The following is an 18,325-nucleotide window of genomic DNA, read 5'->3' on the forward strand; positions in this document are numbered from 1 at the left end:
ATGGATTCAAATAACTAGAAATTGTCATGTGCACATGTATTCACCCCTTTCTCCTTCGCCACATTGGGGGACACAGAACCATGGGTGTTATGCTGCTGTCACTAGGAGGCTGACACTAAGTTGAGACAAAAAAAGTTAGCTCCTCCCCTGCAGTATACACCCTCATGCTGGCTTCCAGAGACCCAGTTCAAGCTTAGCGTCCATAGGAGGCACACTGGGTCTGCTATTCAGACCAGAATTTTTTCTTATTTTTTGATATTTTTTTTTTACTGTTTAACTTTCAAGGCTCCGATCTCCCCGAACCAACAACAGGCGAGCACGGAGTGTGTCGCCTCTCCGTATCCTCTATTGCGACGTGGGATGCCACTTCCTGAGTTGATTCTAGGGGCGACAATCTCCTCCCTCCCTTAACAGACGAGCACATGGAGTGTCACCTCCACGTATCCTCTTCTGCAGCCAGGCCTATTGCCGGACATTTTGCCCTGCCCACCAGGTTATACCCTCAGATGCTCAAAGGCACTCTCCATCGTGGCATCCGTGCAGCCCCCACTGCATCACCACTGAAAAAAGCAGATGATGGAAGGAGGCGGACGGTTCCTCTCCACCCCCCTTTTAAGGTGATGGTAGATAGAGGCTCCCCCAACCCTGCACCGTCCTGAGTATCCCGGGCACAGCTCTGACCTGCGGCATCTGCCATCCCCTTCATATCGGGGTAAGTGCCACCCGGGAGGGGTCGTTTTCCAGCGGTTATAGGAGGGATCCATAGCGGCAGGGTCCCCACAGGGCTCCGCGGCATCTTTCCCGGTGGTGCGCGCCGGCCGAAGCCAGAAATTTAGCCCCCGGCTTCGGCCTAATGCGGGCCGCATCACTCGTGCGACTCCGCTTCCAGACCTGGCACTTCTCGCTCCTTGCGAGACTATCTCCCAGCTCTCGGCAGCCATCTTTCCCCACTGCATAGCAGCTCTGGCCGCCCTCTGCACGTGTCGGCACTCCTGGATGCCGGTCTTCCCCTACTCAGTGCCATCATCTTCAGATTGCGGGACACAGGACCTGGGTAAGGAGACTGCACTAGGTGCTTACATGCAGCTTTACCCCACATCGCTTCCACTAGCAGTGTTTTTTACTTATATTGGGGTACATCATGTCGCAGTCAAGGGCTAAAAAGGCTACAAAGGTACATACCACCTTTTCCACTGCGTGTACCACCTGCCAGGCTCCTCTCCCACGGCCTCAAAGCTCCCTTCTCTGCTCATCCTGTGATGCCCAATGTGCCCAGGAGCTCTCCGCCGCTACCGACCCCAGTGTATCTAGCCCCCCTGAGTGGGCTGCGTCACTGTCACAATCCACGGCTTTGTTGGCCAAAGCGATTGAATCCCTTCATGACCTCTCTGGGGAGCAGGGCACTCATCTACCTGGGTTGAGACCCCTCCCTTACAGGGGAATCATCGGCCAGCAGGGGCCGCTCTCACCTGAAGGAGGTATGGACATCCAAAAAACGGATCCGCACTACGTCTTCTGAGCATTCACCACGCCATTCAGCCTCTGGTAGCTCCACTTCTCGCTCACCCTCTCCAGGGGTTCGTAGCGATCATGACTCTTGAGTGTGAATCTGAGGCATCCTTGGACCTGGATTCTCCGGAGTTTCAATCGACTCTGGATTCCCTCATTGAAGCTGTCAATCACGCGCTAAAGGTTGATGACCCTAAAGTTATTGCTATGCGTAAAGTTGAAAAGAGAGTGGAAGAGGTGGAAGAAAGGGTTGGGAGTGCAGAAGATCGGATTGGTGAATTGTTAAACAGGGAAAAAAAGTATATTCAACGTATTGCTGATCTGGAGTTTAAGACTGATGACCTTGAAAACCGATCCCGCAGGAACAACCTAAGGATTGTGGGGGTCCCAGAAAAGGCGGAAGGGAGCAACCCCACGGCTTATATTGAGGCATGGCTAAAAAACGCTGTGGGTGGAGATGGCCTTACTAAGATGTTTGCCGTTGAAAGAGCGCACCAGACCCTCCCCCCCCCACCCCCCCCGGCTCGGTCCCAAGAGTTATCTTGGCTAAAATTCTGAACTATCAGGACCGAGACATTTTGTTGAGGAAAGCCAGGAATTGTGATGAGCTGACCATTGATGGTAATCGGGTCTCCCTTTATCCGGATTACTCTGCGGCGGTCCAAAAGCTTCGGATGAAGTTTGGAGAGGTCAAGAGGAGGTTGCGAGACTTAGATGTCTGTTATTCAATGATTTACCCAGCAAAATTAACGGTGGTGGCTCTGGATCGGGTGCATTTTTTCCAAAATCCAGAGGAGGCGTCACAATGGCTGGATCTCAATACTAAGCTGATTTAAGTGCTACTGAGGCAATTGTTAACCCTTCACTGTTATGTTTGGTTTGATAGTTAACTGGTACTTATACTGTGACTTTATGGTATTTTGATATCATCAGGTTGTGTTCGGCGGCGCAACGGAATTTGCATTTTGGCTATGGTGGGCGGGGGAGCTGAAGGAACGCAGAGTTTTTATCGTTAGGCTGTGAAACAGCGTTCCCAGATCTCAAATTGAGAGGGAGAGTTTATTTTGATATTCTAAGAGTAGAGAGGAGTTGGTTGGGCTTAAGAGAGGGGAGAGAGAGAGAGTTATTTCAGTTGGGAATTGGGGATGTGGGGGGGAGGGAGGGAGGGGGTGGGAGTTGGGGTTGAGACCTTAGGGAGCTTGAACTCATTCATTGTTTCTATAAGCTACAATGGGTGGGGAGGTTAAAATCCTAAGTTGGAATGTTAGGGGCCTTGCAAATGCTACTAAAAGAACAGCTATTTTCCAATATGTACTGAAACAGAGGCCTTCAGTGATATGTCTGCAGGAAACTCACCTAGTGAAGGAAAAGGTTGCTATTCTACAGAAGAGATGGGTGAGAAAGGCGTATCACTCAACGTTCTCAAATTATGCCAGAGGCGTGTCAATTTTGATACACGTTAGTGTTCCGTTTGAAGAGATTGAGGTAACCACCGATAAAGACGGCCAATTTGTGTTTTTAGTATGCAAGATATTTAACAGGTTTATTTGTATTGTGTCAATTTATATTCCACCACCATATTCCAAGAAAAAGATACAGGAGATTCTGGAAATTACGGGTAGGTGGGATGGGGTGCCCCTCCTTATAGTGGGGGATGTGAACAATATATCTAATGATCACTGGGACAAGGGTAGACATGCGGAGTTGAGAAGTGAAGGGAACTCTACTCCTTTTGGAAATTAAGAAATAGGATGGATAGATTTGTGGCGGGTGCGTAATCCTAGGACATATGCCTATTCATGTTATTCAGCAACATACGGATCTTTATCTCGCATTGATGTGGCTTTGGGAAATGGGGGGGTGAATAATCTAATACATGAGGTGGAGTATAGGCCTAGAGTAATATCGGACCATAGCCCAGTACTGGTCTCGGTACAAATGACTGAGAAGAGTGGTCTGACGGGGTTGGGATGGAAACTTCACCCCTCCTGGCTACAGTATTTGGATATGGAACAGGTGGGAACTGAACTCGGGGAGTTTTTCAGGATTAATGAAGGGAGTGCGGGGAATCTTGTAGTGTGGGACACCATGAAGGCATACCTGAGAGGAATTTTATTCCGGGACATCTCAAGACATAAAACTAAGTCTAAAATTCAAGACAATGCAGTGATGGAGGAGCTGAGGGTGGCGGAAGAGACACTGGCCTCTCAGAATTCAAGAGAAGCGCAACTTCGTATGAGGGCGGCTCAGGTAGCGGTCGATGAACTCCATATGCGTAGGGCAGATAGGTTGAGAGCCTTTCAAAAGGAAACATTTTATTCTGAGGGAGAGAAGGTAGGACATTTGCTCTCGGTGGTGGTTTCTGCGCAGCGGGATTCTTCACATGTATACTCCATAAGAACAGAGGAAGGTAAAACGGTTACTCGGGGGGGGAAATTTTAGACGTTTTTCGGAGATTTTATAGTAAATTATATTCCTCTAGGGTGGATAAAAGTCCTGAGGAAATGAATAGATATCTGAAAGAGGTTGACTTACCCAGACTAGGTAGAGAGGAAAGGGAGTGGATGAATAGACCGCTTGGGTAGGAAGAATTGAAGGCGGCTTTGGCGGATATGGCGGGGGGCAAGTCTCCGGGGACGGACGGTATCCCAGTAGAGGTTTATAAAATTCTTAATGCAGAGTTAATGCCCAAATTGGAGCGAGTGTTCTCTGAGTCGTTGGAGAGGGGAGTGCTGCCTCCATCAATGAGAGAGGCCATTGTGGTGGTTATTCCTAAAGCTGATAAAGATCCTCAACAGCCGGAGTCGTATAGACCAATTTCACTTCTAACGGCTGACATTAAGATTTTGGCTAAGGCCCTGGCGAACAGGCTGTCCCAAGTGATCGATAAATTGATTCACCCAGACCAGTCTGGCTTTATGCCCAATAAATCCACGGCAATTAACTTGAGAAGGCTATTTTTAAATATGCAAATTCCTGCAGACAATGCCGGAAAAAGAGTTGTGGTGTCTTTAGATGCCCACAAGGCCTTTGATTGTGTGGAGTGGAGTTACTTGTGGTCGGTACTGGATCGCCTGGGGTTTGGTCCAAAATTCATCTCCTGGGGTTAAGTTGCTGTACTCGTTCCCAACGGCAAAAATTAGAGTTAATAATAATTTGTCAGAGAGTTTCCCGCTGTTTAGGGGTACCAGACAGGGGTGTCCGCTGTCCCCGTTGCTCTTCGCTCTGGCCGTGGAGCCGTTAGCGGCTGAAATAAGAGGTGCTCAGGAGGTTAGAGGTTTCATCTATGGTAGGAGGGAAGACAAAATTGCATTATATGCTGACGATATTTTGTTGTTCCTGGAGAATTCTGAAAGGTCCCTGTGCAATGCGGTTGCTTTGATTGAGGAGTTTGGTCGGTTTTCGGGTCTCACAATAAACTGGGATAAGTCTTGTATGTTGTTGATTGAGGGGGACAGTATTGGCAGTGGAGAGAGGGTGATAACCACAAAATTAAAGATTGTTCAAAAATTCAAATATTTGGGTATTCAGATTGCTCTTCCTCTAACTACCTTTGAGGAACTGAATTTAAGTCCATTAATGCAGAAAATTCGTACCAAGATTGCGGCATGGAACAAATTACATTTATCGGTGGTTGGTAGTGTGAACCTCTTAAAGATGATTGTAATGCCACAGTTGTTGTACGTGCTACATAAAGGCCCCTTCACATTTAGCGACGCTGCAGCGATACCGACAACGATCCGAATCGCTGCAGCGTCGCTGTTTGGTCGCTGGAGAGCTGTCACACAGACCGCTCTCCAGCGACCAACGATGCCGGTAACCAGGGTAAACATCGGGTAACTAAGCGCAGGGCCGCGCTTAGTAACCCGATGTTTACCCTGGTTACCATGCTAAAAGTAAAAAAACAAACACTAGATACTTACCTACAGCCGTCTGTCCTCCAGCGCTGCGCTCTGCTTCTCTGCTCTCCTCCTGTACTGTCTGGGAGCCGGAAAGCAGAGCGGTGACGTCACCGCTCTGCTTTCCGGCTCACAGCCAGTACAGGAGGAGTGCAGAGCGCAGCGCTGGAGGACAGACAGCTGTAGGTAACTATGTAGTGTTTGTTTTTTTTTACTTTTAGCATGGTAACCAGGGTAAACATCGGGTTACTAAGCGCGGCCCTGCGCTTAGTTACCCGATGTTTACCCTGGTTACCAGTGAAGACATCGCTGGATCGGTGTCACACACGCCGATCCAGCGATGTTTCCAGGGAGTCCAGCAACGAAATAAAGTTCTGGACTTTATTCAGCGACCAACGATCTCCCAGCAGGGGCCTGATCGTTGGTCGCTGTCACACATAACGATTTCATTAACGATATCGTTGCTACGTCACAAATAGCAACGATATCGTTATGTGTGAAGGTACCTTAACTCTCCCATTTGGATTACACCGTGCAGATTCCTTAAGATTAGGTCTTTGTTTGGGGAATTAATATGGGGAGGAAAGAGTCCTAGGTTTAAACAGGAGATGCTTCAGAGGGCCAAAACAGAGGGGGGGTCTTGCACTTCCTAATCCATGGCTATACTTCTTAGCAGCACAGTGTCAACATCTCAAAGGATGGGGGGAGGAGGCAGGGAGTGTGCAAATACCTAATAGCTTGAGGTTCTTACTACAGGCAGACGTTTTGAGTGACAGTTTGGAGGGAGGACAATTCAAAAAAATGGGTTCACAGGGGTGCACTATCAAATTAATTCACAGAGTATGGGAAAAAGTCAAACTCATTAGGGAAGTGAGTGGGTTCACCAGATTCTCACCTATTTGGGACAACATTTATCTACCGGAATTTAGGCAGAGGGAGGGTTTTCACTTTTGGTCTGCAGCAGGTATTAAACGGCTGGGGCAGCTGATAAGTCGGGGCAGCTGATAAGTCAGGGCAGACTTAAAACATTTGAGGAGTTGCAGGAAGAATTTCAGTTGCCACGGTCTGAATTGTTCCAGTATAATCGTATCTCTCATGCTTATCAGGCACAGAATAAAAGGGGAGCCATAGTGGTACAGATTGATCTCATGCTCGACTATATCCTTAAGAATAGCTGCACGAAGGGGGCAATTTCAAAAATATATGGGTTTCTACTTTTTTCTTTCCTGGAAAAATATCCCATCCGAGTCAAAGGGAAATGGGAAGCTGAATTGGGAATAATTGACAATGATAGATGGGAGTCGGTCCTAGAATATGTGCCCAAGATATCAATGAGTGAACCTCAAGGCTATCACAGTTATTCGTAATCCATAGGGCCTATAGAACCCCTGACAGGTTGTTCAAGGCTGGGCTTAGGCAGAACTCGGAATGCCCTCGGTGCTCACAATCCCAGGCGGGGATATTGCATATGATGTGGCAGTGCCCTAGACTGTCCTGCTTCTGGATAGTTGTTTTAAATCGTATTGAACTGGTGTATGGATGTTCTGTCCCTAGGGTTCCACTGACTTGCATATTGGGATATGTGGAGGAAATTGTTACGGACAACATGTTTAAAATAGCTATTGCACGATTGTTATTCATTGCTAGGAAATTGATCGCCAAATTTTGGATCAGAGAGGAACCTCCAACAAGAAGAGACTTTCTTAAGCAAGCGGAGCATATACTTACTTTGGAGAAAAGTATCTACACCAAAAGGAATAAGCTGGACATCTTCCACAAGCTGTGGCAACCGTGGATGGACTTGATAAATGAGAATATAGGGAACCTAGTATTCAATGGAAATATAACGGATGTTTATTCAAATGTTTGTATGATGATGGGAAGTGGGGTGGCTCTGGCTGAGGTCTCTGGGGTTGGGCGGGGTGGAGGGGCTCTGGGTCGGGGGGAAAAAGTTATCTGTAAATGTTTAATGAAACCTTGCCATGAGAAATATTCTGATTGTTTATTCTTTGCGGATAATAAAAATCTATCTGATTAAAAAAAAAAAAAAAAGGTTGATGACCCTAATTCGGCTCCGGATCATGCGGTATCTTTTAAAAGAACCAAGCGATCGCATAGGGTGTTCGCCTCTCACCCGGATTTTTTAGATATAGTCCGGCGACACAGCGACCGGATAAGCGCTTTATGGGAAAAAAGGCCCTGGAAACGAAGTATCCCTTTTCCGCAGATCTTGTCAAAGATTGGACGGAACCTCCACTAGTAGTTCCGGTATTGCGTTTGGCTACTAAAACGCTTTTATCCGTACCTGATGGGGCTTCGATTAAAAATCCCACAGAACGTCAGATAGATTCCCTGGCTCGCTCACTGTATGAAGCCAGTTTCCTCTCTATCCCCTTCCTTCGCTGCGGCATGGGTCTCTAAAGCAATGGTTTTCTGGGCAGATGCCCTTGCAAAATCCATTCAGGACCAAGCTCTTCCATCTGAGGCGGCGAATCTTGCCAAACAAATCGCTATGGCTGGAGACTGTGATGTACGCGTCTTTAGACGCAGCAAACTGTGCGGCAATTGCTGCCTCAAATGCCGTCACCATTAGGAGAGCACTATGGCTTAGAGAGTGGCGCGCGGATTCCTCTTCTAAAAAGTCTGTTTTCTCTGCCTTTTCAGAGCAGACATCTGTTTGGAGAAAAATTAGACCAGCTTATTTCTGATGCTACAGGAGGGAAAAGCAAATTCCTCCCGCAGCACAGGCCTAAAACTGCTTTTCAACGTCAGCAACATTTTCGCTTTCGGCCCTTTCGCAGTAGCCCATTCTGGTCCTCCTCCACAGCTTCGTCCAGATCAGAGCGATCTCCACGTACAGACAGAGACCCTCGGCCCTCATACAGGCTGAATCAGTCCTAGCGAAGTAAGCCTAGGCAACCCAGATCCAGGCCCTCCAGATTTCCTTCACAATGACTCGGGGAGTCTTCCGGTCGACACCACCAAAGTAGGCGGACGCCTGCTTCTTTCAACATGTCTGGCTTTCCGTCATCCACGATGAATGGGTCAGAGACCTGATGTCTTCTGTTACAAAATAGAATTCTCCGCCTCTCCTCCGGCACGGTTTTTTCCTTCTAGTCTCCCAAGTTCAGGAGCTCAGTCTCACGCACTTCACTGCGCCATCGAATCTCTCTGCCGAAACGGGGTCATTGTTCCGGTCCCAGAACACGAGAGATTCAGAGGTTTTTACTCAAACCTCTTCGTCGTTCCAAAAAGGAAGGAATGGTGCGCCCTATTTTGGATCTAAAGCTCCTAAACAAGTATGTAAAGGTCTGGCACTTCCAGATGGAATCCCTCCGGTCAGTCATCTCCTCAATGGAGGAGAGTTTCTAGCATCAATAGACATCAAGGATGCTTAACTCCATATCCCAGTCTTCCCTCCTCATCAGATTCCTGCGTTTTGCCATCCAGGAGGACCATTTTCAATTCTCGGCCTTACCCTTCGGCCTTGCCACCGCGCCCAGGGTATTCACAAAGGTCATGGCGGCGGTTATGGCCATTCTTCACTGCCGAGGAGTGGTCGTGTTGCTATACTTAGGACGGACCTTTGATCAGAAGGTCGTCTATCAGGCCTGCGAAGCAAGCGTCCGCATTACCTTGGATACTCTTTCACGCCTGTGCTGGCTGATCAACTTGGACAAGTCCTCCCCTGTTCCAGCCCGACTGATCTCCTTCCTAGGCATGATCCTAGACATGTCCAAGGGGCTGGTCCTGCTTCCTAGGTCCAAGGCCCAAGCGCTTTAGCAGGGAACCCGGACGCTTTGTCGTCCCTTTCCTCATTCAATTCGGTTTGTCATGAGGATCCTGGGGAAAATGGTGGCCGCAATGGGAGCGGTTCCCTTCGCCCAACTGCATCTCCGCCCCTTACAACAGGCTCTGCTGGACAACTGGGACAGGAGTCCCTTATTCCTCGATCGGCCATGTCCTCTGTCCCTGCGGATCAGGCAAGCGCTCAAATGGTGGACTTTGAAATCATCCCTCAGCCAGGGGAGGTCCTTTCTCCCAACTCACTGGCTGGTGGTGACTACCTACACCAGCCTTCTCGGTTGGGGAAGCGGTATTTCGCCACCACACTGCCCAGGGGCGTTGGACCATTCGGGAGTCGAGATTTCCGATTAAACATCTTGGAGATTCGAGCTATCAGATTTGCCCTGAGACGTTTCCACTTCCTCCTCGCGGGTCACGCAATTCGAATTCAATCAGACAATGTCACAGCTGTGGCGTACATCAACCATCAGGGGGGGACCCGCAGCAGGGCGGTGTTGCGGGAGGTCTCCCACACTCTCCGTTGGGCCGAAAACAACCGTTCCACCATTTCTGCGGTGCACATTCCAGGCATCGAGAACTGGGCTGTGGACTTTCTCAGCCCTCAGGGTCTCGCCTCGGGGGAGTGGGAACTCCATCCGGAGGTCTTCCAGCAGATTTGCCTTCGCTGGGGAACTCCGGACACGGATCTGATGGCGTCCAGACTGAGCGCAAAAGTTCCCAACTTCATAGCACGTTCTCGGGATCCCCAGGCCATTGGAGTGGACGCACTGATATCTGATATATGGCATCGGTTCCACTTCCCGTACGTGTTTCCTCCGCTTCCTTTACTACCGAAGGTAATCCGGAAAATCAAGATGGAGGGGGTTCCTTTGATCCTAGTCGCCCCAGATTGGCCACGTTGCGCGTGGTACGCGGAGCTCGTTCAACTCGTATCCGACGTTCCCTGGCAGTTACCAACCGCCCAGATCTGCTTCGCCAAGGGCCGATCTACCACCAGAGCTCAGGGGCCCTACGTTTAACGGCTTGGCTGTTGAAACCTGGATCCTAACTCAAGCTGGTTTCTCCCAGCAAGTCATTGCCACCATGATAAGCGCTCGCAAGACGTCTTCCGCTCGCATCTATCACCGCACCTGGAAAGCCTTCTTCTCATGGTTCAGGCTCCGTGGACATCGTCTCGTTTTGTCAATTCCATCCATTCTGAAATTTCTCCAGTCCGGCTTGGATTTTGGGCTGGCGCTCAGTTCCCTCAAGGGTCAGATCTCTGCATTATCCGTGTTGTTCCAACGTAAGATTGCTGCTGACTTGCAAGTCAAGACTTTTGTTGAGGGGGTCTCCCACGTAGTACCCCCCTATAGAATGCCGTTAGAGACTTGGGATCTCAATTTGGTCTGGAGTGTTCTTCAGGAGTCCCCTTTTGAACCTCTGCAGGATGTCTCGCTGATTGTTCTCTCCTGGAAAGTCACCTTCCTTGTGGCAGTAACCTCTATCAGGCGAGTCTCAGAGTTGGCCGCGCTGTCCTGCCGGGCGCTCTTCCTTTCCTTCCACCAGGACAAAGTAGTCCTACATCCATCTCCGTCTTTTCTTCCCAAGGTGGTTTCATCCTTCCAACTTAATAAAGATATTGTTCTTCCCTCCTTCTGCCCACAGCCAAGATAAAGGGTTGAAAAGGCCCTTCACACCTTGGACGTGGTAAGGGCCCTCAGGAGGTACATTTCTAGGACAGCCCCCTTCCGCAAATCGGACTCCCTCTTTGTGCTCCCGGAGGGTCACAGAGAGGGTTTAGCTGCTTCTAAAGCCACGATAGCCAGATGGATCCGATCAGCTATTCAAGAAACTTATCGGATCAGGGGCAGACCTATCCCGGCGGGGACTAGGGCACACTCAACTCGGTCAGTGGGTGCTTCCTGGGCCATTCGGCACCAGGCGTCGGCAGAGCAGGTTTGCAAGGCCGCAACATGGTCCAGCCTGCATACTTTCACGAAGCACTACAATGTTCAAAGTCAATCTTCTGCGGATGCGGCCCTTGGCAGATGTACCCTGCAGGCGGCCATTGCGCATTTATAGTCAGTTGGTACACAGATATTTGGTTGTATTGTTCCCCACCCAGGGACTGCTTTGGGATGTCCCAGGGTTCTGTGTCCCCCAATGTGGCAAAGGAGAAATAGGGATTTTTGTGTACTCACCGTAAAATCCTTTTCTCCGAGCCACTCATTGGGGGACACAGCACCCACCCTGTTAGCCTTATGGCTCTTTCCTTATTTGGTTCTTGACTTACTCTGTTATACTCTAATATTATGTAATATGTTGTTAATGATCTCCTACTGCTTTTACACTGAACCTGGTCTCTGGAAGTCAGCATGAGGGTGTATACTGCAGGGGAGGAGCTAACTTTTTTTTGTCTCAACTTCGTGTCAGCCTCCTAGCGACAGCAGCATAACACCCATGGTTCTGTGTCCCCCAATTAGTGGCTCGGAGAAAAGGATTTTACGGTGAGTACACAAAAATCCCTATTTTGTGATGGTATTTATTGGTGCAAGCAAATGCCTTCAAAAGCTAAATGCTTAGTGAAAGGAAGCCCTCCTGTGTGCAATGTAAGTGTCACACAGTGTTCTGAAAGGCCACAGAGGCTGCAGCACCACTAAACAAGCACCATGAAGGTGAAGGAGATCTCCAAACTAGTCAAGGTCAAAGTTAAGTATAAGGCTAGGTTCACATTGCGTTAGTGGGTGTCCGCTAACGGACTCCGTTACATGGCACAATTGTCGCAATTAATGCTATGTAACGGATCCGTTAGCGCACCCATTGACTGCAATGTGCTAACGGATCCCTAACGCATCGCATTTTTGGCATGCGTCTGCGATGTGCCATTAGTTTTGGACGGACCTCGAACGCTGCTTGCTTTTTTTTTTTTTTTTTTTTTTTTTTTTTTTAAATAATCCAATCTCTGAGGGCCCCCAGAACACCATTAAGTGCATTATCAAATGGAAAGTGCATGGTGCCACAACAAACCTGTTAAGAGTGGGTTGCCCACCAAAACTCTCAGCCCCGGCAAGGAGGGCATTAATCGGAGAGGTAGCAGACCAAAGGTAACCCTGAAGTAGCTGCAGAGTTTCCAAGCAGACACTGGAGTATCTGTCCATACAACCACCATAAGCCATACACTCCATAGAGGTGACTTGTTCTGGAAATATTTGGAGAGAAAAGCCTTTACTTACACAAATTTTAAGGCTAGTTTTGAGTTTGCCAAAAGACATGTGGGAGACTCCCCAAATGTATGTAGGAAGGTGCTGTGGTCAAATGAGACCAAAATTGAACTTTTTGGCCATTAAAGTAAGCGCTATGTCAGGTGCCAAACCAACACAGCTCATTACCCCAAGAACACTACCCCAAAAGTGAAATGTGGTGGCAGCATCATGCTGTAGGGTTATTTTTCAACAGCAGGGACAGGGAAAATTGAGTTAAGGGGAAGATCAATTTTGCAAAATACAGGAATATTCTTAAACAAACCCTGTTTCAGCCTGTCAGTGACAGGCTGACAGAGGTTCCCCTTCCAACAAGACAATGACCCAAAGCATACTGCTAAAGCAACACTTGAGTCATTTAATGGGAAATGTGTAAATGTTTTGGAGTGGCCTAGTCAAAGCCCAGACCTTAATCCAATTGAGAATCTGCGGTCAGACTTGAAGATCGCTGTTCACTAGAGGAAATCTTCTAAGACCTCTTTCACACGTCCTGATATTTCCGGTACTGGTGCACTAATACCAGAGCTATCAGTGTGCTTGTGTTACATACTTGTCATCAGTGTGACCTGTATCAGTGCCTGGGAAAGGCGGTGCAGTTCGCGTTGTTTCCAGACGCTGGGTGCTTCCTGAGTTCAGGGTGACAATTATGACAGTTGTATTCGGCACCCACTATGTACATCATGTATAAAATATTTAAATATAAATGTGGGCTACTGCGTAATTTTCATAACCCGCAGAGGGAAAGCCCTTCTGGGGGCTGATGTTAATAATCTGGGAAAGGGGCCAGTATCCCAAAAGGTTCCCAGGCTATTAATAACCGCTTACAGATGTTTCCGAGTCTACACTGGTTACTTTACGAGGCACCACTTAAAAAAAAAAGATGTAGGGTCCCCCAATAATTTCTAAGCAGCAAAACGGACAGCTGTGGACTGATATTGAGAGGGGGCAAGGGATATTGCTCCCTCCCAGTCTAAGAACTTCAGCCCTCTGCAGCCCAAGAAATTGCACATCCATATGATGCTCAGAATCTGGCGCTTGGCTTCCCTGTTCCCACGTGTCTGGTGCGGTTGGGGGTTTTATGGCTGCTGACCTCAAACCCAGATGTTAGTAATGGAGAGGCGTTTACAAGACGTCCCCATTACTAACCCCGTAGTCATATTGTAAAAATTACACAGCCAGAATAAAGTCCTTGAAAGAAAGAAAGAAAGACACAGACTCCTTTTATTTGCCATTTATTACTGTGAAATTCAACATAATAAAATGCCGTATTCCTTACCTGTGCCACAATCCATTTGTCCCAGGAAGATCTCCAGCTCTGCTACATCTGGATTGCATGGCTGAGCGGTGGTATGATGCGACCGCCCAGCCATGAATTCAGGAGACACGGAGCTGTTTTCTGTGTGCTGAATCCGATTTTCATCAATTTGTCAATTTTTACCATGAATGAGCCATCCATATTAGGGGGGAAAAAAATCCAAGATTGTCCTACCCATTAAACACTAGCGGACAGCACTCTGATGACATCATTGACATCATTCCATGGACAAAATGGAGAGATCAACTTGCAAAACAGCACGGCTCTGGTGGATTATTATTTTTGTAATTATTATTGCTGACAGTCAAGGTACTTGTATGTGGATTAATAGCAGAGATAAAATATATATAAATTACCTGTTACTTTAAGAATTCTTTTTAATCAGAATTTTGTCATCTAAACTTTAACTTTGTTCCTAAGACTTTCACTGGGGTCTTTCCTTTTTTACGACATGAATTTGTTAGGAAATTTTACTCTTTTGGGTGTGAAAGTAACATGTTTGCAATCAATGGCTCACATATGTAATCTTTAGTATGCTATCCCATCGAATAGTGATTCTGAAAGGAAACTAAAGGTTTTCTGACAAATCTATTATAATTTTTCTCTAAAAAAACAGATATCTTCAACGAACTGTGAAGCACCCTGCACTATTACAAGATCCCGACGTTAGACAGTTCTTGGAGAGCTCGGAGGTTAGTATTGTACAGTGCCTATATTTCTCTGCTTGTACTTTGTATATTCTTTCTGTATGTCTTCTGGCCGGATTCCTTAGAATTCCGCTTTTAACTACATTCATGCTTTAATGTTCCATAACCCTGCTTTATCAAGGAGTTTTCCACAGAACTGTGGTATAGCACTGCTTGAATTGTCAAAAATTATCCTTAAAGATGTACAAAAGTGTTGCCAAATTTTAGATTTTTTTTTTTTTTGTGCCAACACCTGCATCTTTATAAAAAAAAAAAAAAAAAAATGCTGGGGGAAGATGGTATGTAATGAAGCCCGCGCAACAAATTCTCTAGAATGTATCCCACAAAAGTATTGTAACTTTTTCCAGAAGTGGGCGACTAGCTGCAGTGTGGTTTATAGTGGAGGCATGTGGTAGGAGCAATGAGCGTTACTTCTAGTGAGCCTGGTCCTTAGTGTCCAGTCTCCATACATCTCCTCTTTCTGCGCTGTATATTCTATGAATAGTACTTGTTTAGTACTCAGATGAGTAGAGCGGTTTTCCTTATACAATGATGCACACGGGGACTTTGCACCATTACCGCTGCTTCTTGGGGCCTCAGTGTAAAATCTGCCAGTAGTGGTACCTGCACACGTGGCAGTGGTGGCTCGTCCATTCTGTGGTCAGGCATATTGTCTGCTTCCACAATGCACTGCTTTCTTGTAATTAGTAGAATAATTAATGAAGTAGTCTGGCTAAAAGAATAAAACTAATTGACCCTTTCTCTGCCAGTGACATGTAATCCTTCCTGACCATTGTCACTGTTAGGCTATGTGCACACGGTGCGGATTTGGCTGCGGATCCGCAGTGGACTGGCCACTGCAGATTCGCAGCAGTTTTCCATCAGGTTTACAGTACTATGTAAACCTATGGAAAACCAAATCCGCTGTGCCCATGGTGTGGAAAATACCGCATTGTATTTTCCGCAGCATGTCAATTCTTTGTGTGGTTTCCGCGGCGTTTTATGCCTGCTACTCAATAGGAATCCACAGGTGTGAAATCTGCACTAAATCCACAGGTAATCCGCAGGTAAAATGCAGTGCGTTTTACCTGCGGATTTTTCAAAATTGGTGCGGAAAAATCCGCCCACGAATCCGCAATGTGTGCACATAGTCTTTGGGGATACAGCAGTTATTGCTGTGTAAGGGGGCAGCCTTAAAGTCTGCTGCTGTGATTGCTCCTCCTGTAGGTCTCCCAATGATCCTATCCAATCTGAGGGGATATATGCTTCCTATTTAGGGGCGCCTGCCTTATCTGCAGTATACCCCAATGATCAGCTGAAGTGCATACGAGATCAGCATGATGTATAGTCTTACTACCGAGTGCTTAAGATGGCTGTACTGTCCACGTCATTGTGTTGTGGTCAAAAACACATTTATTATGGGGTTACACTCACATTACTGGTGTAGGTAATTATTCTAGAGAAGGAAACAATGGAAATTTTCTTTAAATTCTTCCGTTTCAGTAGTGAATGTAACCAGCCTAGCAAACACTGTCAGCGACTTGTGCAGATATCACTCATCTTCTCCATGCGCTCACAGGTCCGTTCTATGCCAGTGACGGCGATATAGTCTTCACTTCCCAGGATATGTTTATGGGTTTGTTTTAATAAATGTTCATTTAATGTGGCCTGATGGCCTTGTTATATACTTTCCAATAAAAATAAAGCTAGGCGCATGTCCAGGGAGTACTTCTGCCATATGTGTGACTAGTCTGCTGTAAGCAGCAAGTGGGGGAAAACGCCGTATGGTCGGTACGTGACGCTCGGGTTGTTGCTCTCTGTATAAGCACTGGAAGGACTTGAGCGCTGAGCAACATTTAAATCTTTCCTGAATGGGCTGTTGTTGTTTTTTTTTTTTTTTTTTTTTGTTGTTTTTTTCTTTTATTTTTTTGCACTTTCATTTTTGTCCTCCCCTTCTAAGAACAATAACCTTATTTTTCTGTTGACATAGCAGTTTAAAGGCTTATTGGGCAGCACGGTGGCGCAGTGGTTAGCACAGCAGCCTTGCAGCGCTGGGGTTCTGGGTTCTAATCCCACCCAGGACAACATCTGCAAAGAGTTTGTATGTTCTCTCTGTGTTTGCGTGGGTTTCCTCCGGGCACTCCGGTTTCCTCCCACATTCCAAAGACATACTGATAGGGATTCTAGATTGTGAGCCCCATTGGGGACAGTGATGATAATGTGTGGAAAACTGTAAAGCGCTGCGGAATATGTTAGCGCTATATAAAAAATAAAGATTATTGTTGTTTTTTTTTGTTGTTTTTTTTTTTTTTTTTTGTCGGATGAGTTGTAGTTTCAAATGACATCATATATTTTATTTGCTGTAAAAAATTCCTGGAAATATGATTCTGCAGTTCAGTCCCTTTTTATGATGATGCCACACTTGTGAAGGTTGCTTTTCTTTTATTTAAGATATGAAAAAATTCTTGTTTTTTTAAATAAAAAAATCTTTGCTTCGTGTTGCCATTTTCTAAAACCCTTTTTCCATCTATAGAACTATGTAATTACCAGTACTTGTGGTTTTTTTTGTTTTTTCTTTATATTATTTTGGTGTAGTTATGACTTTTTGATACTCTTGCATTGCATCTTTGGGCTGAGTTTCAGTAATAAACCACAATTCTGCCATATATATATATATATTTTTTTCTCTTTACAGTGTTTATCATGTGTGTTAATTGTATATTTATATCACTTTTCAGGATACAGCGATATCAAATATGCTTATTTTTTTTTTGCAAGCCAAAAAAGGGGTGATTTGACTTTTAACTTTTCTTTTTATATGGTTAAAAACCTTGTGTTTTTAACTTTTACGGTCCAGGATTTAGGAGTGACTATCGAGCCTGGGTGGGATGGTCATTTCCACACTACAGGTCAGGCTTTGGACCTGCCTAGCTAAAGCTCCAGGTCTGGCTTTAAATACCGAGGCTTCACAGAAGCTGGAAAGTAAAGTTCTGAAACAGACAAAACCAATGCTGGGTCTGATCTGCTTCTTGGAACCTCTAGGTTAAGGCTTCCCATGATAACTTGTAGTGTGGGGATATGGACTGTGACTTGGGCCTTAGAAGAAAACCCCGTAGCATGGGCCTATCATTAGCTCAAAACTGGAAATACAAATTAAACAACCACAGGACTGATTTCATTAACCAGGGTATCATTTTAATGTATCAGTATAACGGTGCCGACCAGACACTTGTGTGTAGGTTACTGTGCACAATCCTGCTGACAGGTTCCTTTTAGTTTTGAATAATTAATAAAGTTTAATTATAAAATTGTAGTGAATAGCCCATGTGGGCAGCTGCTTGGTATCCAGGTGCTATGTCAGGGCAATATATTCAGCTAATATGTCAGGATTACTTCCTGACTGATACATTGACGTGCAAAAATAAACCCCACAATTACTCAAATGTCTGACCAGCGATGACGAGCAGCGGCATCATGCTCATCAGATTCACTGTGTAGTGTGCCGTCAGCGCTTGTTCTTTGGGGGCGCTTCCTTGTTGATTTGGCCTCTTACAGTGGCACAGTACATGGTATCCTAGGCTAAGCTGAATGGGTCTTAAAGGGGTTGTTGATTGGGCTCAAACGCTGTGCCTACCCACATGCCCCAGCGCTGTGGTCTCTGATTGGCTACAGTGGTCACATGTTGCTGGAAGAGGAATTGAGGGCCCGGAGTTAGTGCTGCCGAAAAGCATTGTGGGCTCCATAATTGATTTTATTTTAAATCCCACCCTGTAAATGCCCTTTCCCCCCCTTGTAATGTCTCCAGCTTGCACAACAACCACCATACAAAGCTAACTGCAGGAGAACGGTCAGCAGGACTCCGGCGTG

At 46.5% G+C, this 18,325-nt stretch overlaps 1 protein-coding gene across 1 annotated transcript in view; it reads left to right on the forward strand.

The window, feature by feature from the left end:
- The window catches only part of SNX2 (sorting nexin 2), an 88,910-nt gene that overhangs the window by 35,896 nt on the left and 34,689 nt on the right, over positions 1-18,325 (forward strand). The window contains exon 8 of the mRNA XM_069753567.1: positions 14,389-14,464. Coding sequence (XP_069609668.1) covers positions 14,389-14,464 — 76 coding nt within the window. The remainder of the gene's footprint in view (positions 1-14,388; positions 14,465-18,325) is intronic.

This window comes from Ranitomeya imitator, chromosome 1, assembly GCF_032444005.1.
Source record: "Ranitomeya imitator isolate aRanImi1 chromosome 1, aRanImi1.pri, whole genome shotgun sequence".
NCBI classification, from domain to species: Eukaryota; Metazoa; Chordata; class Amphibia; order Anura; family Dendrobatidae; genus Ranitomeya; species Ranitomeya imitator.